The 26,532-nt window shown below is 40.7% G+C and overlaps 1 protein-coding gene across 2 annotated transcripts in view; it reads right to left on the reverse strand.

Annotated features, from left to right (window-relative positions):
- The window catches only part of MYO3B (myosin IIIB), a 447,193-nt gene that overhangs the window by 281,470 nt on the left and 139,191 nt on the right, over positions 1-26,532 (reverse strand). For both annotated transcript variants that reach the window (XM_042242706.2, XM_060409776.1), the window contains exon 8: positions 25,620-25,685. In XM_042242706.2, the coding sequence (XP_042098640.2) occupies positions 25,620-25,685 (66 nt within the window). The remainder of the gene's footprint in view (positions 1-25,619; positions 25,686-26,532) is intronic.

Below are 26,532 nucleotides of genomic sequence, written 5' to 3' on the forward strand. Positions count from 1 at the left end.
AATAATTAAAAGCAGAAGAGAAAAAACAAAGAAGAAATTAGGAAATGAAAATAGGAATTAGAATACCAAATAAACTACTTTGTTAGAGGTGGCCACAGATTTGGTTCCAGGCTCTCAAGGAGCCCGTGTGAAAGGGAAAATGCAGTCTGTTCTCTATTCTTAAAATCCATTATATAAAAACAGACCAGCTTCTTGAAGAAGGATGATGAAGATGATGTTGCTGTTGACTGGAAAGGAGACTAGAGATTTACAACTTTCCTGGGTTTTCACAGAAATGACTTCATATAACATAATGAATATTATTTCCCTTTAGTAAACATGGCCATGGGTTTCATAGGGCTGTTTCTTATATTAATAACATGCTTTAATCCCAACTGATATCTGGTATCAAAGAACCATCAAGTAAAAACATTCTCCCTGGGTGGCCAAGGAAACACAGGGTTCTCTGATCTTAATCTAGGCTTTATATCTACTAGCAGCTAGGTGAATTTTTATACAGTTAAGTCCCTTGATTCAGCACACGCTGAATGCAGCATCCAGACACTGACATCCACCAAGGAAAAGAAAGGCAAGGTGCCAAGCTACCATGTGCTGTTCATTGCAAAGAATGGAAAGAAGATGGCTAAAAAAGTTTAGCCTATGAATCAAAAGCAACTCAAAAGTCAAGAGGGGAGATTGGAGAGTTGGGAAGAGGACTGAAACATCACATCTGTTCAGTTCAGTCACTCAGTCACGTTTGACTCTTTGCAAGCCCATGAACTACAGCACACTAGGCTTCCCTGTCCATCACCAACTCCCAGAGCTTGCTCAAACTCACGTTCATTGAATCGGTGATGCCATCCAACCATCTCATCCTCTGTCATCCCCTTCTCCTCCTGCCTTCAATCTTTGGCAGCATTAGGGTCTTTTCCAATGAATCAGTTCTTTGCATCAGGTGGCCAAAGTATTGGAGTTTCAGCTTCAGCATCAGTTCTTCCAAAGAATATTCAGGACTGTTTTCCTTTAATATTGACTGGTTTGATCTCCTTGTAGTCCAAGAGAATCTCAAGAGTCTTTTCCAACACCACAGTTCAAAAGCATCAGTTCTTTGGCACTCAGCTTTCATTATAGTCCAACTCTCACATCCATACATGACTACTGGAAAAACCATAGCTTTGACTATAAGGACCTTTGTAGGCAAAGTAATGTCTCTGCTTTTTAGTATGCTGTCTAGGTTGGTCATAGCTTTTCTTCCAAGGAACAAGCATCTTTTAATTTTATGGCTGCAGTCACCATCTGCAGTGATTTTGGAGCCCCCCAAATAAAGTCTCTCACTGTTTCCACTGTTTCCCCACCTATTTGCCTTGAAGTGATGGGACTAGATGCCATGATCTTAGTTTTCTGAAGGTTGAGCTTTAAGCCAGCTTTTTCAGTCTCCTCTTTCACTTTCATCAAGAGGCTCTTTCATTCCTCTTTGCTTTCTGCCATAAGGGTGGTGTCATCTGCATATCTGAGGTCTGAGGTTTTGATGTTTCTCCTGGCAATCTTGATTCCAGCTTGTGCTTCATCCAGGCTGGCAGTTTACATGATGTACTCTGCATAAGTTAAATCAGCAGAGTGACAATATACATCCTTGACGTACTCCCTTCCCAATTTGGAGCCAGTTTGTTGTTCCATATCTGGTTCTAACTGTTGCTTCTTGACCTGCATACAGATTTCTCAGGAGGCAGGTAAGGTGGTCTGGTATTCCCATCTCTTTAAGAATTTTCCACAGTTTGCTGTGATCCATACAGGCAAAGGCTTTATTTCATAAGTGACATGAAAACAATAGGACAGTCACATTTGCCTCTTAAATGATGGCAATAATGATTCCAACTAAAATTTCAGGCCATAGTGTATACTGGAAGTGGGAGGAAGATCAGATTAAGAAGAAAGATAATGGCCTAGTTCAGTCGTCTCACTGGCATTGTGTCTAATTAGTGCCCTTTCTTTTACATGGTAAAATTTTGGTAATTTGGTTCTTCTGGTAAATATTTAAATGGGCTAAATACTTCTCTGGCTGATTGCCAATTGTATGAATATTATTGATGATATTCAGTCAATTTGGGAAAACTAAGCTAAATCAGGTTTTCATTAACAACCAAAAGTGAAAGTTGCTCAGTCGTGTCCGACTCTTTGAGACCCCATGGACAATATAGACCATGGAATTCTCCAGGCCAGAATACTGGAGTAGGCAGCCTTTCACTTCTCTAGGGGATCTTCCCAACCCAGGGATTGAACCCAGGTCTCCCTCATTGCAGGTGGATTCTTTACCAGCTGAACCACAAGGGAAGCCCAACCAAATTAATACTGAAAAATCTAGAGAAAATACTGTCCGATAAAAAGCAGTTGTATAAGATTTCCCTGGCAGTCCAATGGTTAAGACCCCTGGGCTTGCACTGCAAAGGGCAGGGCTCATCCCTGGCTGGGGAACTACAATCCTGCATGCCTTGCAGCAGGGCCAAAAAAAAAAGAGTAGTTGTAAATATCATGCAAATGAGATTTTGCACAGCTATTGGCTGCTTTAGTTCATGTTTGAGGATACAAACCACTACCAACCCTGTCACTGCCCTCCCTCTGCCCAGCTTCTGACAAAAAAGAACCTTCCAAGGTGATGAACTACAAAGCCACAGAGATTGCTCCTTTTGCTCTTGGGAAAGACAGTTCTTCCTGAGGAAGTGGTCACCCAAGGAAGCCAGTTAGTGCTGTGTCTCTGTGCTTAGACCAAAAAATGGACACCAGGGAGGCCAATACAGAGTCTTGTTCAAGCACTACATTTTTGTATGATAAAATTTTTTCTTTTTTAGGCAAGGGAAATCAACTGGCAAAGAGAGCCTGGGGAGTCCTTAAGGCCCCTGCATTAACATGAAGGAGCAGAACAGCTCCATCTATTACATCAAAGCCTCATCAGAGACCCTAATCCTTTCTGAAAGGAACTCTCAGGCAGCCAAGCCTTTAATTTGATGCATAATGGGCCCTCTAATTAACCCTTGCAAAGCAAAGCATAGACACATAGACACTGCAGGGAAAAAATGTTCTTGGGAGTTGATAAGGAAAGTGGGGGTGGGTAGTGTGGATAGCTTCTACTCCCACTGTTAGTGCTCTAACTCCATGCATAAGTTTCTGAATGGTTAGCTTTCTGTTTTCCTTTTCAATTTTCCTTCTTCTCTCTACAGGGAATGTGTCACTTGCCTGCTCTGTACTGGTGTGTCCTGGGCTTCAAGCCACTCTAACTCAGTGACAAGCATAGACAGGTGATGCAGAATGACTATGTCACTAAATATACTCAGAGCAGCAAATCAATGACATGATAGGCTATTTCAGGCCATTTACCCACCCAGCCTGCTCTAGGACAAACTACTTGTGCTAAAAAAAAAAAAAAAAATAGTAGAAAGAGTAGTAACATATGCCTGAGGGGAAGAGAAAAGAAAGAGAGTGTAACAGCTCTAGTATTTCTCTGATGTGTTCTAATTCAACAGAAGATGTCTAGATTTAAAACGCTGTTGATCCTCCTTGTAGAATCCTATCACTGGACATAGACAACTGTATACTACGTTGCCAAGGACAGGTAACAGATTAGATGGGTCATGGGTTTCACACTAGTGTGCATTAATAAATCACATACATATTAGACTTCCAGCTCATTTTATCAGATGAGATGAATGATTGAATGCAGGACACAGTGGTCAATTATCACATGGATGATATAAATTCTATTGTGCTGAGGACATTTATCTGTGAATTGATCTGGCTTTTCTAGCAAGGATCATAAATTACTAGCCTTCCATAACCATATGATAAATACTCTAATAACAGAATGCCACCTACTCCTGGTTTCCCAATAAATTTCTACATGGTTTCAGTTAGAGAAGTAATGCAGAGAATCTGGGTTTTCTAAATCTTTATTCTGTTGTCAAAATTATATATAGTATGAAGACCATGGAGAAAAGCCTGTCTTTCCCAAACAAACAGCAGTATGCTAAAGTCAGCAAGCGCAAGCTCCCTATATATTACTGTTACATTTTCAAGGATTTTGTGAACTGACTGATGTTACACTGGTATCTTGAAATTGGTCAAGGTAGGAGTACTTATACCATGGAAATCAGTAAAATCAATGAACAATACAAATCAACCCCCTACCCCTACTCACTCAGTTGTTAAGTATCACTACTTGTGGACTAGAGATCCTGGGGAAAATTGTCTGATAATTCAATAGCACAATTCAATAATTTACATGGGTAGAAATCTCCTTTTAGCACCTTTTCCCTCTAATTCTTTTTTTCTCATTTCCTGTCCTGTTGGATTAATAAAATTTTCTATAAACCTCTTTTTTCCTTCTGTTGATTTAGAAACTAGACATTATTTTTCTATACTTTATTAATATTATCCTGCATGTTTAACATATTTGCTTAACTATAAATTTCCCAGTAGTTTTATCCTCACTTTGAGCACAAGAACCTATGCATGCCATAACCATGCATTAAACACTGCCTGGCAGTTTTATGACTGTTTAGTTTTTACATGTTTTATCCCAAATAGTTCTCCTTCTTATAGTTAATAGTTACTTATATCACTCCTTCAGATTGTCCCATGAAGTCAGTTTCATTTCAACTGAATTTATTTCATTTGTTGTTTTGGTGGGTTGTCTTCTTAGCCTTAGGTTTCTTTACATGTTTTGAAATATCAGCTGGCAGGCTCACTTTGAGGAGAAGGGTTTTGTTTTCCCTCCCACTTCCTCTGTGTCCACCCCCATAGACTAATAACTGTGGGGCTGTGTCTTTTCTGGGTTTCTAGCCCCAGTCTACATCGTAGAATGGCATTTTGTGCTCCTGTTCCATGACTGCATTAAGTAAACAGAAGAGCCCATCCCTGTGGCAGCAGAAGATATAAATCCAGCTGCTTACATACCGTTCTACCGCCTTGAGTCAGAAGCTGGCTAACAGCCATCATCCCAGGGAACAGTCAGCACCACCTCAGGTGATGGAGAACCACGTGGAAGAAATTGCCACAAAGCACAGAATCTTATGGCCCCTCCCCTGCCCCACTCTTTTCCCAGCCTCTTTTTATCAGTCCTGGAGAACCACCCAAACACTGCTTCAAGCAGAAGTCCAAATGAATTGCTTGAAGCCCTCTTAGTCCTTTTATTCACAGGAACCAAACTCCCAGACACCACTACTTGCTTTTGAGCCTAGGAGACTGTGACTTCAGCCCAGCAGAGCACTTTTTGGTGTTATCCATTCCAATCCGTCACAATATTTAGATTCCTTCCTTCCCTCCCTAGCACTGTTTTCGGCCTTTCATTTTCACATGTGGCCTGTCATTGTTATCTGTTTGGAAAAGCACAAATTTGAAAAGCCCCCTTGACAGAAAATCTCTTGCATCTTAAGGCAAAAAATCCTTAAATATCAAAATTATTGAATAATTTCTTAACACTATCCTAAATTGTCTTTTTAGTTACACCTATAGACGAGAAGAATGTATCAAGCTGTTAACATATGTGGCCAAGATTAACATCTATCTGTGAGATGTGCCCCTGATCTTATTTTATATGGAGGAAGCAAAGTTTAGGTCATAGGCCACAAACTCCCCCACTTCCATTTTCATCCATCACACCTTTGTATTCCCCTAAGCAGCCTTGGTGAGGCAATGTTTATATTAAAAGGAAATTTCCAGAATCTGCGGGACACAGTCAAAGCTATTCTAGTGGGAACAGGGAAGTTTATAGCAAGACAGGAATATTTCAATAAACAAGAAAAATCTTGAATAAAAAACCAAACCTACCATCTAATGGAATTAGAAAAAGAACAAGCAAAGACCAAAGCCAGCAGAAGGAAAGAATAATAAAGATCAGAGAGGAAATAACAGTTTCAAAGGGGATTCTACCAAAAAAGGAAAAAAGAAGAAGAGCTAATCCTATATTTCTTAAACAATTCCAGAAAACTGAAGAAGATGGAACACCTCCTAATTTATTCTATGAGGCCACCATTACCCTGATACCGAAGCCAGACAAAGATACTACAATAAAGAGAAAATTACAGTTCAATATCTCTAATTAGAAATCTTCAACAAAATCTTACAAATCAAATTCAACAATATATAAAAAGAACCATGCATCATGATTAAGTGATTTATTCCAGGGATGCAATATTCACAAATTAATGTGATACAACACATTAACAAAAGAAAGGATACAAATCACATAGTTATCTCAACAGACACAGAAAAAGCATTTGACAAAACCCAACATTCATTCATGATAAAAAAAAAAAAAAACAAAAAGCCCTCAGCAAAGCTGGTATAGTAGGAAAACATACGTCAACACAAGAAAGGTCATTTAAAACAAACCCACAGGTAACATCATACTTAATGGTGAAAAGCTGAAAGCCATTCCTTTCAGGAACAAGACAAGGATACCTGTTCTCACCACCACTATTTGACACAGTATTGGAAGTCCTAGCCACAACAATCAGACAAAAATAAATAAATTTTAAAAAGACATCCAAACTGGATGGGAAAAGGTAGAAATGTCACTACTTGCAGGTGACATGATATTATATATAGAAAATTCCGAAAATAAAATTAGTTCTCTTGTAGCTCAGTTGGTAAAGAATCTGCTGCAATGCAGGAAACCTGGGTTTGATCCCTGGGTCAGGAAGATTCCTTGGAGAAGGAAATGGCAACCCAATCCAGTTTTCTTGCTTGGAGAATCCCATGGACAGAGGGACAGTTCATGGGGTCATGAGAGTTGGACCTGGCTTAGCAACTAAACCACCACCATACAAATAATAAGCTACCAGAAAGAGAAAGCAAGGAAAGAGATTTAAAAATCACATCACAGAGAATAAAATACCCTGGAATAAAATTAATCAAGGAGGTGAAAGACCTGTACTCTGAAAACTATAAAACAGTGACGAGGTAAACTGAAGGTGACACAAAGATATCCCATGTTCTTGGGCTGGAAGAATTAATATTGTTAAAATATCCATACTACCCAAAGAAATCTACAGATTTAATGCAATCCCTATCAAAATACCCAAGGCATTTTTCACTAGAACTAGAACAGACAATCCTAAAATTAATACAGAATACCCAAAGACCCTGTATTGAGAAAGCAATCTTGAAAAAAAAAAAAAGGACAAAGCTGAAGCCACCAGATTCCCTGACATCAGAAAAGCTATGGTAATCAAAACAGCATGGTACTGGCACAAAAACAGACACATAGATCAATAGAGCAAAACAGAGAGGCCAGAAGTAAACTCATGCATATATGGGCAATTAATCTAAGACAAAGAATATACAATGGTGGAGACAGTCTTTTCAATTAGTGGTGCTGGGAAGACCGGGCAGTAAAAAGTGAAGAAAAAGATATTAGAACATTTTCTCACACCATATATAAAAATAAACTAAAATTAAAGTAAAGAGCTAAATGTCAGATCAGAAATCATAAGACTCCTAGAAGAGAATATAGGCAGAACAGTCTTTGATGTAAATTGTAGCAATATTTTTTTGGATCTGTCTCCTAAAGCAAAAATAAACAGATCTAATTAAACTTAAAACATTTTGCACAGCAAAGGAAATACTCAACAAAATGAAAGGACAATCTATGGAATGGTAGGAAGTGTTTGCAAATGATATCACCAATAAGGGGTTAATATTTGAAACATATGAACAGCTCATACAGCTCAGTTTTTTAAAAAGGCCTCAATTTAAAAGTGGGCAGAAGATTTGAATAGACATTTGGCCAAAGAAGATATACAGATGGCCAACAGGCACAGAAAATGATGCTCCACGTTGCCAATCATCAGAGAAATGCAAATCAACAAGTGAGATATCACTTCACACTTGTCAAAATGTCTATCGTCAAAAAGTCTACAGACAACAAACGGTGAAGATGGAAAGGGAACTCCAGTACCCTACTGATGGGAAAGGAAGTCGGTGCAGCCAGCATGGAAAACAATATGGTGGTTCTTCAAAACCCTAAAAATAGAACTACCGTTTGATATGAGCCAGCAATTCCACTCCTGGATATATATCTGAAGAAAATGAAAACATTAATTCAAAAAGGTACATGCACTCCAGAGTTCAGAGCAGTATAATTTACAGTAGCTAATACAAGAAAGCAACTTCCATGCCCATCAGCTGATGTGTGGATGAAGATGTGGTGTATATAGATATACAATGAAATATTACTAAGCCATAAAAAGTAATTAAATTCTGCCTTTCACAACAGTGTGGATGGATCTAGGCGGTATTATGCTTAGTGAAATAAGTCAGACTGGGAAAGACAAACACTCTATGTTATCACTTACATGTGGAATCTAATAAAAAAAAAAATGTTACAGACTCACAGATATAGAGAACAAAGTAGAGGTTACCAGTGGGAAGAGGAAAGGAGGAAGGTGGCAAGACAGGGGTGTGGAATTAAGAAATACAAACTCTCATATATAAAATAAATAACCAACAAGTACATATTGTACAACACAGGGAAACATAGCCATTATTTTGTAATAACTTTAAATGAAGTACAGTCTATAAAAAACTGAATCATGAGGTTGTATACCTGAAACCAATATAACACTGTAAATCAACTATATGGCAGCGGTGGTGCTTTGTCATGTCCAACTCTTTGTGACCCTATGGACTGTAGCCTGCCAAGCTCCTCTGTCCATGGCATTTTCCAGGCAATACTGGAGAGGGTTGCCATTTCCTACTTCAGGGGATCCTCCCAAACCAGGGATTGAACTCAAGTGTCTTGCATCTCCTGCAACACTAGCAGGCAGATTCTTTACCACTGTACCACCTAGGAAGCCCGTACGTCAGTTTAAAATAACAAAAAAAGAAAGGAAATTGCCAGCTCTGTAGAATGTCATGTCACTGACCGTGGTCCTGAAACATCATGTGCTATGAGAACATAGCTTTTTCTCTTAATCCTGGGTTCAGAAATGGCTCCTCTTCAACCTTTCCTGGACTTCTGAACCAAGTGATGAAGGATGTGATGGTGGGAATAGCAGCAGTGGCCTGGGGTCAGGGGAAAGAGAATAGGCAAAATGGAGAGGAGCGGGCAGAAGTTGTTGGAGGGTAATAACCACTAAGAGTGCTGGGGAAGGGATTTGTTTTGATGTTATCTCCATATATTCAAAGCAACCAAAACAAACAAAAAATAATCCACAGGCAACTATGTAGTTGTCATCATTCACTTTTACCGATCCTATCATGTTTTTGACTGTTGCAATTTTATTTTTGCTCTGGGAAAGTATATGTATGTTGTTTGTTGCCGTTTAGTCATTCAGTCATGTCCAACTCTTTGTGACCCCATGGACTGTAGCCCACCAGGCTCCTCTGTCCATGGGATTTTCCAGCGAGAATACTGGAGTGGGTTGTCATTTCCTTCTCCAGGGAATCTTTCTGACTCAGGGATCCAGACCATGTTTCCTGCATTGCAGGTGGATTCTTTACCACCAAGCCACCAGGGAAGCCCATATGTATGTTAGGAGAGTGAATCTGACTACCTTTTACACCTCTCATAATTTTTCTAATGTTATATTTTTGGCTAGAAGAGACTGCTCAAAGATTATGAGTCATAACATCCAACTTCTAACCAGGTCCATCATATGCTGTGTATAATTTTGAAGATAGCACCTCCTCTCTAGGGTTCTTGGTTCTTCAGAAGGAACTGATGTTTATGAATTCCTGCCATGTGCTACAAACTGAGCCAGATATTGAGGATACAAAACAGAAAGACATTCTCTGCTCCCAAGGTACTCAAAAGGTGAGTGGGGAGATAGATACACAAACCAATAATTTCAGAATGACTTGACCTGCTGCTCTCCCTTCCTTATTATGAAGGTCTGTCAAAGGTACCATGCTGACATGAAAGCACAACTAAAAGGGGACCTAATTCAAATTAAGGAGGCAGGGGATGCCCCACTTATTCAACTTTGCTAGAAAATGCAAAGAATATGGAAGAGAAAATTCTATTGCATAGACAGAGTCTATTCTGAATGGCTTAGTGTACTGAAGAGCCTTGGTGTATTCTTTCAGTAATGGAAAGCCACAGGATGATTGTGAGGAGGGCATGACTTGAGCAGTATGGGGTTTCAGAAAGATCATGCTGACTTATGAGGGATGGTTTCCAATGACTGCAGTTGTAGAAGCAAGGAGAGTAACATGGAAGCTCTTGCCCTATTATAGCACAAAGCTGAGTCATCACCTAGGAAAACCAGAGACCTGTATGATGGAATATTCTGGGGACCCAAAAGAAGCCAGATAGCAAAACTACCAGCCTAAGTTGGGAGGAGATAGGGGAAACCACATATCCTATACTGTAGTTAGTGCTCCCACCTCTAGAGGCTCTGGGTGCTTTGGCCCTGGACATGAAGGTGGACAGAAGACCATGTCTAAACACTCCTAACTTATATGGGTACAGGGGAAGAAGAAGAGTGATTTTGACAGGTATTTCAACAGTCTGGTCACCCTTGGCACCGGGTATGGACTGTGCCAATACTTTCCCTTGACAGGGAAAGTACAGGAGAAATCTGAGCAGCCAGACATGGGTCCTCTTCATATGTCCACATGGAAAAAGGTGTGTGTGTGTGTGGGGGGGGGGGTGGCTGCTGACATTCTGCCTCAAAAACACACATACAGTATCATTCAGCCATAAAAAAGTAATGAAATACTGATATATGCTACAACATGAATGAATCTCAAAAACACACAAAAGGTCACCCATAGTATGATTTCATCTACATGAAATATCCAGACCAGGTAAATTCATCAAGAAAGCAGAGGCAGAAAGTAGATTAGTATCAGCCAGGGACTAGAGAGGAGGAGGAAATAGAGAGTAACTTCTTAGTGGGTATAGGGCTTCCTTTGTAATAATTAAAATGTTTTGGAACTAGGTGTAAGTGGTGGTAGCACAACATTGTATATGTACTGAATGCCACTGAATTATTCACTTTAAAGTGGTTAATATTATGTTGTGCAAATTTCACATCAATTAAACACACATACACACTGCAGCATCATGAGACTCAGAACAGAGACTGTACTACGATGCAGACCTGGGTTTGAGTTTTAGTTCTCCCAGTTTCTAGTAGGTCTGGCTGCGAGAGCACAGGCTGGTCACTGAATCCCTAAGGCACTCAGCCCTGGATCTGAGCAGTGATCTGCCTCACACGGCAGCAGTGAGGAGTCACGGAAACTGCACGTGTAACACCCACTTCACTGCGACACGCGGCAAGCTTCAAATAATTCCTCATGATCGATGTCTGTACTTCTCACACACACAATGCAAAATTTGCTCAACTAATTTTATTTTAACTCTCAAGGATCTTTTACACTACATCTTATTTAGTTGAGGGTAAACTTTCTTTGCTTTCCTTGGTGGAATGAGTTTTGCCAAGAACAAAGATTTTCACATAGCAGAGACCCTGATCTACAGTGGTACAAGTTATCCAGTTCAGGTTCACAGCAAATATCACTAAGTGATCACGATCCTCTATCCTGGATGTGGCCTCTGAATCCTTCTAACACCGCATCCTAGAAAGGCGATCTGGTGGTTAGCGCTGGGATGCAAGATGACACCAATTGGTCATCTCTTTCTATCGTAAGTTGTTCCTCTCAGAGAAGCACGTGTGACCATGAAATCTTAGAGGAAAAAGTACATTTGGTTCTTGAAGTTCTCAATAAAGGCCAGCAAATCATTGACAAGTACAAAAGCTTCCCTCTTTTACTATTGGTCAATAGGCTTGGGAAGAGGAATTTAACACAAACCCTTCACATTTGAGACATTTTTAAAGAACAACAACCAAAAAAAAAAAAAGGAAAGGGAAAAGAGGGAGGAAGGAAAGTAAAGGAAGAAAATACACTACGACTCTATGGTGTAATACTATTACTTGAGTTTGTGCTGAGGTGTGTACTAAAGGATTTTACATTATCCTCACTGGTAAATGGGTAGACACTGCTATCCTCACCCACAACTTAGGAAGCAGAGGCCTGGAGAGATCAAATGACTTGAAGACATGGAACCACAAAGCCAAGCTTCCCTGGTGGCTCAGATGGTAAAGAATCTGCCTGCAATGCAGGAGACCTGGGTTCCATCCCTGGGTCAGGAAGACACCCTGGAGGAGGGCATGGCAACCCATTTCAGTATTCTTTCCTGGAGAATTCCATGGACAGAGGAGCCTGGTGGGCTATAGTCTGTGGGGTCACAAAGAGTTGGACATGACTGAGTGACTGACACTTTCGCTTGACTTTCAACCACCAAGTCATGGGCTGTATTGGTTTCCTAGGGCTGCCGTAACAAAGTACCACAAACTGATATTTATTCTCTCACAGTTCTGGAGCCTAGAAGCCTGAGATCAAGATTTAAGATAGGTAGAGCCATGCTGCCTCTGAAGGTGCTCGAGAGGGATCTACTCAAACCTCTTTTGTAGCTTCTGGTGGTTCCTTGGCTTGTGGCAGCAGAGCTCCAATCTTCACATGGCATTCTCTGGCTATGTCTGCATCCAAATTCCCCCTTTTTATAAAGGTCACTCTTTGTGACCCATGGACTGTAGTCCACCAGGCTCCTCTGTCCATGGAATTCTCCAGGCAAGAATACTGCAGTGGGTTGCCATGCCCTCCTCCAGGGGATCTTCCCCACCCTGGGATGGGACCCAGGTCTCCCACATTGCAGGCAGATTCTTTACCATCTGAGCCACCAGGGAATTTTACTAGTTACACCAAATTAGGTATCCACCCTACTCTAGTATGATTTCATCTCAACTAAATACAGGTGCAATGTCCCTATTTCCAAACAAGGTCACATTCTGGGATATGGAAGGTTGGGACTTCAACATATGAAATTTTAGGGGCACAATTCAACCCATATCATGGGATGATCAAAGCCAGGTTTTCTGTACCTGTGTGAGGAAGACCACCTGAGTCTAAGAGTTTAAGTTTTGGGCCTCCATTGAAAGCAAGAATTCTCACTATTCACTAAAATATAGAGCCCTTTAAATAAAATTATTCTTTCAAAAAGCCAATCAACAGACCTTCACATAAAAAAATCAATTATGGGATATTCCCCCCCACCCATTAACCTAGTATGATAGCTATATCACACACTTGATCAAACTTCAAATAAAAATATTGAGGGGTCACCAGAAGTTATACACATACCTAGAAGGAGATGAAAGACCAAAAGGATTTATGATGACTTATTGTATTTAAAATCACTGTTATAAATTTTGAATCCACTTAAAAACAAACAAACAACAACAACAAAAACAAGCCCTTTCCTCATCACCCTCAAAGGGTGATATCTGCTACTTTTAACCCTGCCAGAAATTAGCAGTAGACTGGAAGAATGTAGTACTATGACATGAGCCTTCATTTCCATTTCTAATTAAAATTCTTACTGATCCCAACCCAGATGTGTTTTTTTCACCACAGCCAATGGAAACTTCACAATGGAAACTACAGTGGCCTGAGAATGGAGGAGCAAGCAGGCAAGAATCTGGGGCTTAGCATCAAACTGGAAGACCACCATAGCCCTTGGGAGAAGACCCAGGAAGGGTGTCAACCAGGCCACTCCATATTCCCATCTTGTCCTTACAATCTCATCTCTCCCAGCCCACAGGTCAGCCTTGGTGGGGGTCACGATTGGCTTTCCTCAAAATCCACTACCTGGATCTACTTCCTGACTCCCTCATCTCTTGGCATCATTGTTGTAGGTTACAAAAGTCATCGTGACCACTTACATTTGCTGAACTTTCAGTCTGTACCTCACTTCTTTCAACACTCCATAAGGAACATGATTGTAGATTACTACCTGTCTACACTCTCTTCATGTGTCATAAGGATAGCACCCTGGTACCAACCTGAGCCTGTGGCTGCCCTGTTCAAGGACTGCATTTATCTTCCTTTGTAGCTAGATGCGGCTATGTGATAAATTGCAGTTAACAATATATTGTATGGATTTGCCAGAAAATCTTCTTTAAGAAAGGGAACTTTCATTTTTATCTCCTTCCATCTGCCCATAAATGTTGGAGCTACAGCAGCCGTCTTGGTCCATGAGGTGCCTTGGGAATGGAAACAACACTTAATGGGCAGCAGGAGGGCAGGAGTCTGGGTGGGTGCCACGTGCCCTGCCAGACCAGCAGTACATGCAAGGTTTAACTCCCAGCTTATTTTATGTGAAAAGAAATAAAAATCTACCTTATTTAAGCCACTGTTATTTGGGATTTTCTTTCACAGCAGTCTTAATCTCAAGTGGTTAAGTACTAACTAGAACTCACATTTTATAGATAGGAAACTGAGGCTCAGAGAGGTTAAGTAACCTGTTCAAGGGAAAAATCTCAGTGGCAGTGCTAGACTACAACCTGATTTCAGACCCTATGCTCTTAATCTCTCCAACATATATTCTCTAAAAAGACCCTTCCCCATGCTGAAAATAGTGGCATCATGTTTCACTCTTCCCTCTCTGTAGCACTTGTCTCCTCTCACGGCCGAGAGAAGCACAAGCTGGAATCAAGATTGCCGAGAGAAATATCAATAACCTCAGATATGCAGATGACACCACCCTTAGGGCAGAAAGTGAAGAGGAACTAAAGAGCCTCTTGATGAAAGTGAAAGAGGAGAGCAAAAATGTTGTCTTAAAGCTCAACATTCAGAAAACGAAGATCATGGTATCTGGTCCCATCACTACATGGGAAATAGATGGGAAACAGTGGAAACAGTGTCAGACTTTATTTGGGGGGGGGGGGGGCTCCAAAATCACTGCAGATGGTGATTGCAGCCATGAAATTAAAAGACGCTTACTCCTTGGAAGAAAAGTTATGACCAACCTAGACAGCATATTCAAAAGCAGAGACATTACTTACCAACTACGGTCTGTCTAGTCAAGGCTATGGTTTTTCCAGTGGTCATATATGGATATGAGTGTTGGACTGTGAAGAAGGCTGAGCACCAAAGAATTGATGCTTTTGAACTGTGGTGTTGGAGAAGACTCTTGAGAGTCCCTTGGACTGCAAGGAGATCCAACCAGTCCATTCTGAAGGAGATCAGCCCTGGGATTTCTTTGGAAGGAATGATGCTAAAGCTGAAACTCCAGTACTTTGGCCACCTCATGAGAAGAGTTGACTCATTGGAAAAGACTCTGATGGTGGGAGGGATTGGGGGCAGGAGGAGAAGGGGACAACAGAGGATGAGATGGCTGGATGGCATCACTGACTCGATGGACGTGAGTTTGAGTGAACTCTGGGAAATGGTGATGGACAGGGAGGCCTGGCATGCTGCGATTCATGGGGTCGCAAAGAGTCAGACACGACTGAGCGACTGAACTGAACTGATGGCTTCCCTGATAGCTCAGTTGGTAAAGAATCTGCCTGAAATGCAGGAGACCCTGATTTGATTCCTGGATTGGGAAGATCTGCTGGAGAAGGGAGAGGCTACCCACTCCAGTATTCTTGGGCTTCCCTTGAGGCTCAGCTGGTAACGAATCTGCCTGTAATGCAGGAGACCTGGCTTCGATCCCTGGGTTGGGAAGATCTCCTGGAGGAGGGAAAGTCTACCTATTCCAGTATTCAGTCCTGGAGAATTCCAAGAACTGTATAGTTCATGGGGTGGCAAAGAGCATGACTGAGCATGACTTGGGAATGGAAACAACACTTAATGGGCAGCACGAGGGCAGGAGTCTGGGTGGGTGACTCAGCAAGAGTCATGACTGAGTCACTTTCACTTCACTTCACAGATAGGTGCCACACACGGTGGGTTCTGCCTTCCAGAGCCCTAGCAGCAATTTCCTGTCCCACTGCTCCCTACTTGTGTAGAAACGCATGGCCAGCTGCAGCAGAGGCAGAAGTGCTCAGCCTGTACGAGGTAAGCCCCGCGATGTGGGGGGAGCTAGGGTTGTCTGTGCTCCAAGCACTGTGACTGCTGCTGGGGCTGGCTCCCTCCGGCTGAGCTTGAAGGGGCTGTACACTTGAGAAGGGAGCTGAGGAGAGAGGGTGTGTGTGTGTGTGTGTGTGTGTGTGTGTCCTGAGCTGTGGAAGTCGGTGAGCTGAAGTCTAAATAAACAGAAGTTGGACAACAAATTCCAGAGGTGTCAAAAATGAGGTCATTGACACTTTCTTTTTTCCTAAACTAGAGGTTTCACACATTTATTACTGAACCTACTAGTACAGAGGCAAAGAAACAAAAAGAAAAATAATATCCCTTCCCCCTGCTCACAAAATGTCCAACTCTTCAGATAGTGGTGATGTTTTCATCTTGATGCGGTAAGAAGTATATGAAAGTGCATACGGACCCAGCTTCGGTTCTTCTCCACTGTCTCCTCTTAGAGTTGTACCTGATTTTAAGACCAGTTTTCCTATTAGAATCCATTGGGGGATTGGACAGTTCTGCTTTTGTTTCTTGGCCAGGAATTACTTGATCCTGAAAGTCTTGTGAGAAGAACAGAATCAACCACACATCCCACGATGGCAGGGAAAAGGAGGGAGCCAGTGACGCTTTCAAAAGGCAGTTTCAGAAAGGTGATATAGCCAACTACAAAACATAAAAATAATAGCCACTGTTGGCTGGGCACAAATGCATATGAAGCAAGTCTTCTTGGGGTTGAAATCCCAGCTCCACTCCTTAACAGCTGTGGTCTTGGGACATGGCCTCTTTTGACCTCACTTTCTATTAAATAGGGATAATATTAGAACTACTTTACAGGACTGTGAGGATTAAGCAAAGTATATGATGTGTAGGTCATATCTGAATGGTCTAGTGGTTTTCCCTACTTTCTTTAATTTAAGTCTGAATCAAATCCCTTATGATTATACAGTGGAAGTGACAAATAGATTCAAGGGATTAGATCTGATAGAGTGCCTGAAGAACTATGGACGGAGGTTCATGACATTGTACAGAAGGCAACGATCAAGACCATCCCCAAGAAAAAGAAATGCAAAAAGGCAAAATGGTTGTCTGAGGAGGCCTCACAAATAGCTGTGAATAGAAGAGAAGCAAAAGGCAAAGGATAGAAGGAAAGATACACCCATTTGAATGCAGAGTTCCAAAGAATAGCAAGGAGAGATAAGAAGCTTTCCTCTGTGATCAATGCAAAGAAATAGAGGAAAACAATAGACTGGGAAAGTCTAGAAATCTCTTCAAGAAAATTAGAGATAACAAGGGAATATTTCATGCAAAGATGAGCACAATAAAGGACAGAAATGGTATGGACCTAACAGAAGCACAAGATATTAAGAAGAGGTGGCAACAATACACAGAAGAACTATACAAAAAAGATCTTCATGATCCAGATAATCACAATGGTATGATCACAACCTAGAGCCAGACATCCTGGAATGTGAAGTCGAGTGGGCCTTAGGAAGCACCACTATGAACAAAGCTGATGGAGGTGATGGAATTCCAGTTGAGCTATTTCAAATCCTGAAAGATGATGCTGTGAAAGTGCTGCACTCAATATGCCAGTGAATTTGGAAAAGTCAGCAGTGGCCACAGACTGGAAAAGCTTAGTTTTCATTCCAATCCCAAAGAAAGGCAATGCCAAAGAATGCTCAAACTACAGCACAATTGCACTCATCTCACACATTAGCAAAGTAATGCTCAAAATTCCCCAAGCCAGGCTTCAATAATACATGAACCATGAACTTCCAGATGTTCAAGCTGGATTTAGGAACCAGAGATCAAATTACCACCATCCACTGGATCATCGAAAAAGCAAGAATGTTCCAGAAAAATATCTACTTCTGTTTTATTGACTATGCCAAAGCATTTGATTGTGTGGGCCACAAAAAGTTCTGGAAAATTCTTAAAGAGATGGGAATACAGACCACCTGACCTGCCTCTTGAGGAATCTGTATGCAGGTCAGGAAGCAACAGTTAGAACTGGACATGGAACAACAGACTGGTTCCAAATAGAGAAAGAAGTATGTCAAGGCTGTATATTGTCACCCTGCTTATTTAATGTATATGCACAGTACATCATGAGAAACGCTGGGCCAGATGAAGCACAAGCTGGAATCAAGACTGCAGGGAGAAATATCAATAACCTCAGATATGCAGATGATACCACCCTTATGGTGGAAAATGAAGAAGAACTAAAGATTCTCTTGATGAAAGTGAAAGAGAAGAGTGGAAAAAATTGGCTTAAAGCTCAACATTCAGAAAACTAAGATCATAGCATCTGGTCCCATCACTTCTTGGCAAATTGATGGGGAAACAGTGGAAACAGTGAGAGACTTTATTTTGGGGGGCTCCAGAATCACTGCAAATGGTGACTGCAGCCATGAAATTAAAAGATGCTTGCTCCTTGGAAGAAAAGTTATGACCAACCTAGACAGCATATCAAAAAGCAGAGACATTATTTTACCAACAAAGGTCTGTCTAGTCAAAGCTATGGTTTTTCCAGTAGTTATGTATGGATGTGAGAGCTGGACTATAAAGAAAGCTGAGCACTGCAAAGAATAGATGCTTTTGAACTGTGGTGTTGGAGAAGACTCTTGAGAGTCCCTTGGACTGCAAGGAGATCCAACTAGTCCATCCTAAAGGAAATCAGTCCGGAATAATCATTGGAAGAACTGATGCTGAAGCTGAAACTCCAATACTTTGGCCACCTGAAGCGTAGAACTGACTCGTTGGAAAAGACCCTGATGGGGGGAAAGATTGAAAGCAGGAGAGAAGGGGATGACAGAGGATGCAATGGCTGGATGGCATCACCAACTCAACAGACATGAGTTTGAGTAAACTCCGGGAGTTGGCGATGGGAGGCCTGGTGTGCTACAGTCCATGGGATTGCAAAGAGTCAGACATGACTGATTGACTGCACTGACTGAACTGGCGACGTGTAGGGAACAGAGCCTAGCACGAGTAAGAGCTATATATGTTAGTTACTATTATAATTATCTGCCAGGTTCTACATATGCATTATATAATGTCATCCTTACAGTAACCCTCTGAGACAGGTATTCTCAGCCCCAATTTGACAACTGACTACCAAGGATCTGAGAGGTTACTTTCCCCAGGGTTACAGAGCTATTAAGTGACACTGCTGGATAGCACACACTGCTCTCCCATGGCTGCCTCTTCTTGATGGTGAGCCCAGCTGCACTTGGGGAAGGGCTGAGAATGATAGGACATGGACAGATGTGTGAGCTATGCCACCATCTCTCCACTCTTGGCCCATGCACACAGCTCACTGCCGACTATCACTTGTCTATTTCAACTGCAGATTCTTTTTGATGTATGTTATGAAACTCAAGCATGTGTTTTCTTTTTTTGAATAAATAGTATAGATGGTACATTTGGACTAACCTTATCTAAAAGTCATCTAACATCAAAAAAATCTACAAACAATAAATGCTGGAGACAGCATGGACAGAAGGGAATCCTCTTACACTGTTGGTAGGAATGCAAATTAGTATAATCACTATGGAGAACAGTATGGAGGTTCCTTAAGAAACTAAAAATAGAGCTATCATATGATCCAGCAATCCCACACCTAGACATATATCTGAAGAAAGCCATAATTTGAAAGGATGCATGTACCTGGATGTTCACTGTGGCACTATTTACAATAGCCAGGACATGGAAACAACCTAAATATCCATCAGCAGGGGAATGGATAAGAGAGATGTAGTGTGTGTGTAGGAAGGGGGAGGGGGGTTTAAACACACACATATACATACTCAGCCACAAAAAGGAATGAAATAATGCCGTTTGCAGCAACATGTATGACCTAGAGATTGTCATATAGAGTGAAGCAAGTCAGAAAGAGAAAGACAAATATTGCATAGTATCACTTATATGTGGATCTAGAAAAATAGCACAGATGAACTTGTTCGCAAAGCAGAAATAGAGTCACAGATGTAGAAAACAAATTTATGGTTACCAAGAGAGAAGGTAAGGGGTGGGATGAATTCGGAGACTGAAGTTGATATATATATACACTACCTTACATAAAATGGACAATTAATGAGAACATACTGTATAGCATGGGACCTCTACTCAGTGCTCTGTGGTGACCTAAATGGGAAGGGAATCTAAGAAAGAGTATATATACTCTTTCATATATATGTATATATATATATATATAACTGAATCACTTTGCTGTACAGCAGAAACTAACACAACATTACGAAGAAACTATACTCCAAAAAAATTAATTAAAAAATTTAAAATAAAAGTCACTTAACATAATGTGCCACAAGCACTACTATGAAATCTATGATATATGCTACGGACTTTGTCTCTTACAAGTTCTAAATGCGTTTGTTGGGAAATAAACAGAATATGCTGACAGGAGTCTGGGGCACCTACTTTACTATGCCATTTGCTTATTCTGGATTAGGCTGAGCTCCTCATTGCCACAGTTCCCAGGACAACAGTATATTTCAGGTATGTGCAGATATTATACTGTGTTTCAAACTTCAAGCCACACTAAGGTTCATACCATGAGAAAAGCAGATTTTATCAGCTGAGTTTACAGGTGGAGTATAAGTGAGATTGAATCGGGCCCTTGGTGTTTTTAGATGATCTATCAGGTAATCAAAATTAGATGCTCTTCAGGGAGATATAACCTTGAAATACACAGCTTTATTTTTCTCATGAAGGGGAAAAAAAAAAAATCTCAGTTTTTCAAAATGAGAAAGAAGTTGGGTTGCATTTATAAATATATTGATCCATATGTTTAGAGAGGACAGGAGAATTGGGAGTTTTTTAAATTAGAATTTTTTTAACTTCTCCATCAGTTTTTATTAATTCACTAATTCCCTATAGCTCAAGAGATGCTAATTAATTCAAGAAACCATAATGCTAATCATTGGCTAAATAAATCTAAAATGCAAAGAGTCTGTCACCAGAGATACCACTGTTCATTTTAATTAAAATTACCAATTCGTGAAGTAATATAAATAAAGGTTATTGTATCCTTCTACTCAGGCGGTATTAACCCTGTGCATCGCCACCTGAGAATCCATCAGGACTTAAAAAGCCAAGAATATTTGTGGAACCTTATCAGTCTCTGAGTTAAGATATTTATCATTCCAAGAGTGCTGTTCACTGATACTATAAAGCCATGTGGAATTAAGCTGCCTTGAAATGCAAAATGGAGAATGGCGAAGGGCTGAGAATTGTTGCCTTGAAGAGAGCACAATCAATGTCAAGAAATTAACCATTCCAAAATGATTACCTTTACAAACATTCAGGCCTACAGAAAAGCAGATGTTCCAGGTCTGAGTTTCAATTTTTAAGGAATAAATTTATGTAAATGCCCATTTGTTTTAGTAGTTTTGTAGCTCAGAGTGATCTCACCTTGTTTACATCCAGTGCAACTGCTTATAGCCATTTGCATGTCATTTGCAGGGATAGGAAAGGTTGCCTCCACGTTTCATAACTACATGGCAGGCATGACCACGATGCTCACTCTGGGAAACAGACACACCTGCACGCTTAGCTACTCAAGGCAGCCAGCCCTGGAAAGAGGTGTGCGTGGGCAGTCATGTGCAAGTCATCAATGAGTTGGAAGCTGAAAAGTCATAGTACTTTTGGTGGATTTGCCCTTGACTAAGAGAAATCCATCTTTATTGTCTCACTAATCAGCTCAAAAGCCTTTGATGATGAAGTCCTAAATCTAATTTCTAATAAAACCCCAAAAGTTTCAGAGGCAAAATGAAAAAGCACAGCTCACAGATACCTTTTGACCAAAGGTTGGTAAAAAATTTTTGTAGATTAGTCCAGAGACCTGACATTGGTTTGAACTAAAAAGAGAAGTGACGTCCTTTAGAACCAAAGAGAACCTGGTAAAGAAAATTATTGTCATCTTATCAAAAGGCTACTTCTGAATGGAGCTTCCAGACAAAATAGAAATCTGTCTGGGACTTCAACCAGATAACCTTGTTATGCAAATAGCTTTAGCCAAAGGGTAAAGGGCTGATAATGAAATCACTACAAAGCCGACCACACATTACAAAGGTGACAAAAAACATCAGGCAGGGTCCTAGCATCTGGATAAAAAGCAGTGCAGAATTTATGTGAGCATCGTGTTTAATTTATCATAACTAAGCTGTCAAGAGTCATGCTTTGACAAATGCTTAACTAACACACATGATTGAGTCAATTATCACTAACGACCAAAAGTTCAAAACCAAACAGGCTGATGTTTCCTTTCTTTTTTTTAACCCTCAAAATAGGTTTACTAATAGGATTTCAGAATTTAAAATCTCTTCTACTGTCTCCAAATCAAGAAGAATGCTGGAAACACATCTAAAAACACCAAGCTACGTCCTGGCACTTATAGCCTGCCTCTGCTCCCACCTCTGCACTTATTGACTTGCTCTCTCTCTCTCTCTCTCTCTCTCTCTCTCTCTCTCACACACACACACACACACACACACACACACAGAGTGCCCTGTCTACATAGCTGTGATCACTGGGCTGCAGCCTGACCAATTCCTTCAGATCCCTGCAGCAACAAGGAGAAGCCATGAGGTCCTTTGGTGAATGGTGACCATCGTGGACCAAGAAAGATTTAAATTATTGAATGACGCTGATATGGTTCAGCTGTTACATGAGAACCAGGTATTAAATATTTTAAAACTGTTAAATTTTTCTAGTCCTATTTACTCTTTAGAAAGAACTAGTTTAGTTTACTTTAGATCAAGGCACTGTGGCTCCATCCACAATGGGAATGGAAGAAATTATTTAGATAATTCAGGCTAAAAAAATTTACCAGATAACCCTCTTCCCACCTCAGTTTCAGCAATAATGAAAAGTTTATGATCTGAAGGTCTTAATCCTTCATAGTTTTCCCTTTTCCTTCCCAAGATGAGTCAGGTAAGGCTCTCTCTTTAAATAGACATTTCTAACCCAGTATCTTTGTTTACATTTAATTAGAGATTTTAATAAATAGAATGAAATAGAAAATTAAAGCCGCATTTGGTAAGCTGGTTCCTAATAACCAAAGGGTAATATTTTGGAATAGTAAATAGTTTTCTACCTAAAGATATAAAATATAATAATTAGTTCCTAATCTTGACAGTAATATTCCTAAAAATTTTATAAAAGGAAAATCCATGGTTAAAAAATCTCAGACGTTATGGCGAAAATAGAATTGAGGGACTGAAGTCAGGAAAGAACCCATGAACACCTATAACATATAATATTTTCACTAAAAAAACCAGTAAGGACAAGTCATTAAATAAAGAGCATACTGATGACATTTTTCCATATCTTAAATTAGTAATAAAGCACACTATCACTTAATTTCTCTTTACCTTCACTGGTTCATTAGAACCTTTTGAGACTCTCTCTCCTCTGCCATTTCAATAAGATACTTTTGCTCTGTAGCTGATGTATGCATACTAAAGGCATTGTTTTCTGTGTTGAGTCCTCCATTCTAGTACCAACATTTTTCTAAGTCTAAAGCAACTCAGAATGAGCAAACATAGAATTCTCAGAGTTGGGGAAAACTTAACCAGATTTAAATGGGAATATAATGGGATCTGCCATAAAGAAAAATCAATAGTAGAGGGGGATTTCTATACTATATTTAATCCTGAAAGCCGCAACCCTATCAACAATTACATACCTTTATTCCCACATCTATCCATGCAATACTGTGCTTACTTAAAAAACACAAACATACTCTTGAAGCCAAAACTTTGGTGAGTAAGCCCAGTCACATTTTAGAGGCATTTAGTGTTTGGTATAGGAAAGTGCATTTGTGAGTATGTGATGTGGTTTTCTAGGTCAGCAGCTTTGAGAAGGTCAGTAAGGACATCTGTGTGAAGCAATGGAAGGAAAAGGAGAACTTCAGCAAAATCACGAGAACCCTAACCCCTGGATTTCTTTCTCTGGGGTCATCTGAAATGTGTTTCCAGCCACCAGGATGTCTGTAGCTCTCCAGTGCCTTACACCTCTTCATCTGGCTTCCAAACATCAGGAAGTGGCTCTTCCTCTGCTCCTCTGAGAGCATCATCCCTCCTGCTGTATCTGTTGTTCCTCTCAACACTGCCCACTATCACCACCCTTGACTTGTGGCTGCGTTTGCATTCTGCAGTCACTGCAAAAATATCAGAGTGGGGACCAGAGGGGCAAGAAAATGTCCTCCATCCCCGGCCCTGAACGTCATGGTCCCATTCCCACACAGCCATCCTTAGAGTTGTGGAATTCTTGGAGCTCTTTACCCCTCCTCCCTTCTGAGGATGATAGCAAGAAGCTAGCAGGGATTGACTGGACAAACAATTTCAGGGACCTTGAATTATGCTGTATTTGAAATGAAAATGAAATACAGGATCACAGCTCTTTATACAAAACCCTTGGGGCCAAATTTGTTTTAGAATTCAGAATTTTATCAAATTGTAGAAAAGTAAATCAGTGCATTTACTGTATGTTATATAACATCCCCAGCAGGATCTGGGGCAGCACACTGTAATCAAACACAGTAATATATGTGCAGCAATTCACATGAATATTCACACTGAGTAGGACAAATGATGGCTATAAATAGCCTCACTTCAGTTTAGGTCATGTGTTGCCACCAAATTAGTTCACATAAGGTCAGGGCTTGCAGCTAAATGACTCAAAGACAAAAAAACTTCCAATTTCAGAGCTCTTTGGGTTTTGGAACTGTGAACAAGGGATTGTACTGTGCTTAAGTAAGGCGATCAAGAGACCCAGCTTGCTTCCTTGCACTGTCTTTATGGAAGCTAAGTCTGCACATAGGCATAAGTTAGAGAAATCTGTGTTGACCCTTTCCTTCTTCCTGTTTATCAGCTATTTTGGCCACGTCTTTTCTCCTTCCATGACCCTTGAACCCCTTGTTTGATACACTAGATGCTGTGGGTACCACTATAGCTTATAATCGCCTTGTCTAGATTCCTGCCCCCCAGAGTTCACCAGGCCCCTTTACATAGACCCCTCCAACACTGAGCACCTTCCCCAGATTCAGGACTAGTGTGGTTTCTCTGTCAGGGGACAGCACTCAGTCCCCACCCTATTGGTGCTACTGTTGGTTCTCCTCCTGTCTTAGTCCCATGCAATACTGCCTAGTTCCTAGTAACACAGTTCCCACCAGGTACATTACCCATCAACTGGGTTTTCATCTTTTTCTCTACACTCTGAGCCCTGGCTGGGGCTTCTCACCTTGGTGCCTCAATCCTAAGATCTCACTTTGCCTCTCAATCATCTTAGAAGCTGGAGCCCTGCTCCTAGACCACAGATCCTAAAGCAAAGCCTAAATTCCAAGCTGCAAAATCTCTACTGAAGGCTGCCACCCTCTGTCTCCTCCCTGGCTCAAGTGTGGGTGTCAGAGGTTTATAGGGAGTCCCCTCTCTTATTAAATAAGACCCTTTGGCAATACTTTCCCCAGGACAGAGTAGTCAGAAAACGTGACACATATGATCAGGAGATCTGATTATAACCAAGAGTCAAATGGAATTCCGTAATTTTGAAATCCGCAGAAGCACCGTCCATCATTTACCAGAACAAATTCTGTGTCACGATGCACTAGAAGGCATAACAACATCTAGCGCCAAATCAGTTCTACAGCTTGCATTTCTCCAATCACTGTCCAAGGCCTTGCTGGATGGACAATTTTCCGCGGAAGAAATACTCACTGTGAAATGAAGTGGTTGAATTCTTCACACCATTTTTCCGGATGAAGTAAAGTAGGTGGAGGATTTCTGAAAAACAAAAACAGTTTTCTTACAAAAAAATTGTTTTGTTAAAAGCAAATTATCAACTTATCTTTACTGATATAGTTCTAAATAGCTCTGATAAAATCTAGGCTTATTTATTTCTGGGTAGGAGTCATTTATCAGCGGTAAATTATAAAGTGCCAATCCCTATTCATTTAGTGGCTCGTTTCCATTGACTGAAGGCCTACTATGTCCACAGCTTCCTGCAGGACCTTTGAGGGTTACACAGATCAGAAACATTCCTCAGGGAGTAGATACTACTGAAGGGTGAGGCAAGCACATAGCCACTATGACTGAGAGCTGAGTATTATTGGTGCCATAAGAAAGCTATAAGCCAAGTGCTATGAGCTTGAGAGAGGACTTTTCATTTTACAGGATTTTCAGATTATTATGATCCATTTGAATTAATTACATGATGCATTTAAAGTATACTTACAAATTCACTGGTCACATTTAAAAATTTTTCCTATATGTCAACCTTGAGAATATGCACCAGAGAAGGCAAAACAGCTAAGACAAGGTTCCAGACCCTGAGAAGTTTCTGGGTAGTGAAGAGGACAGATACCTAATGCAACTGGGGTTAGGTGTACACCTAAGTACTGGAGGTCCCAAGAGAACTAGAGAACTGTGGAAAGACTCTGGGAACCAGACCACTTCCTGGTGAGAAGCAGGAAAAGGAAAATGTCAAAACCCTGCATTTGCCTGAATATTTACCCAAACAGGATCAATTTTAAAACAGAAGTGACATTACTTTTAATTGATAAGAATGTTTTTTCTAGTAATAAATGCTGGAGAGGGTGTGGAGAAAAGGGAACCCTCTTACACTGTTGGT

This window comes from Ovis aries, chromosome 2 (genome assembly GCF_016772045.2).
Source record: "Ovis aries strain OAR_USU_Benz2616 breed Rambouillet chromosome 2, ARS-UI_Ramb_v3.0, whole genome shotgun sequence".
Lineage (NCBI taxonomy): Eukaryota > Metazoa > Chordata > Mammalia > Artiodactyla > Bovidae > Ovis > Ovis aries.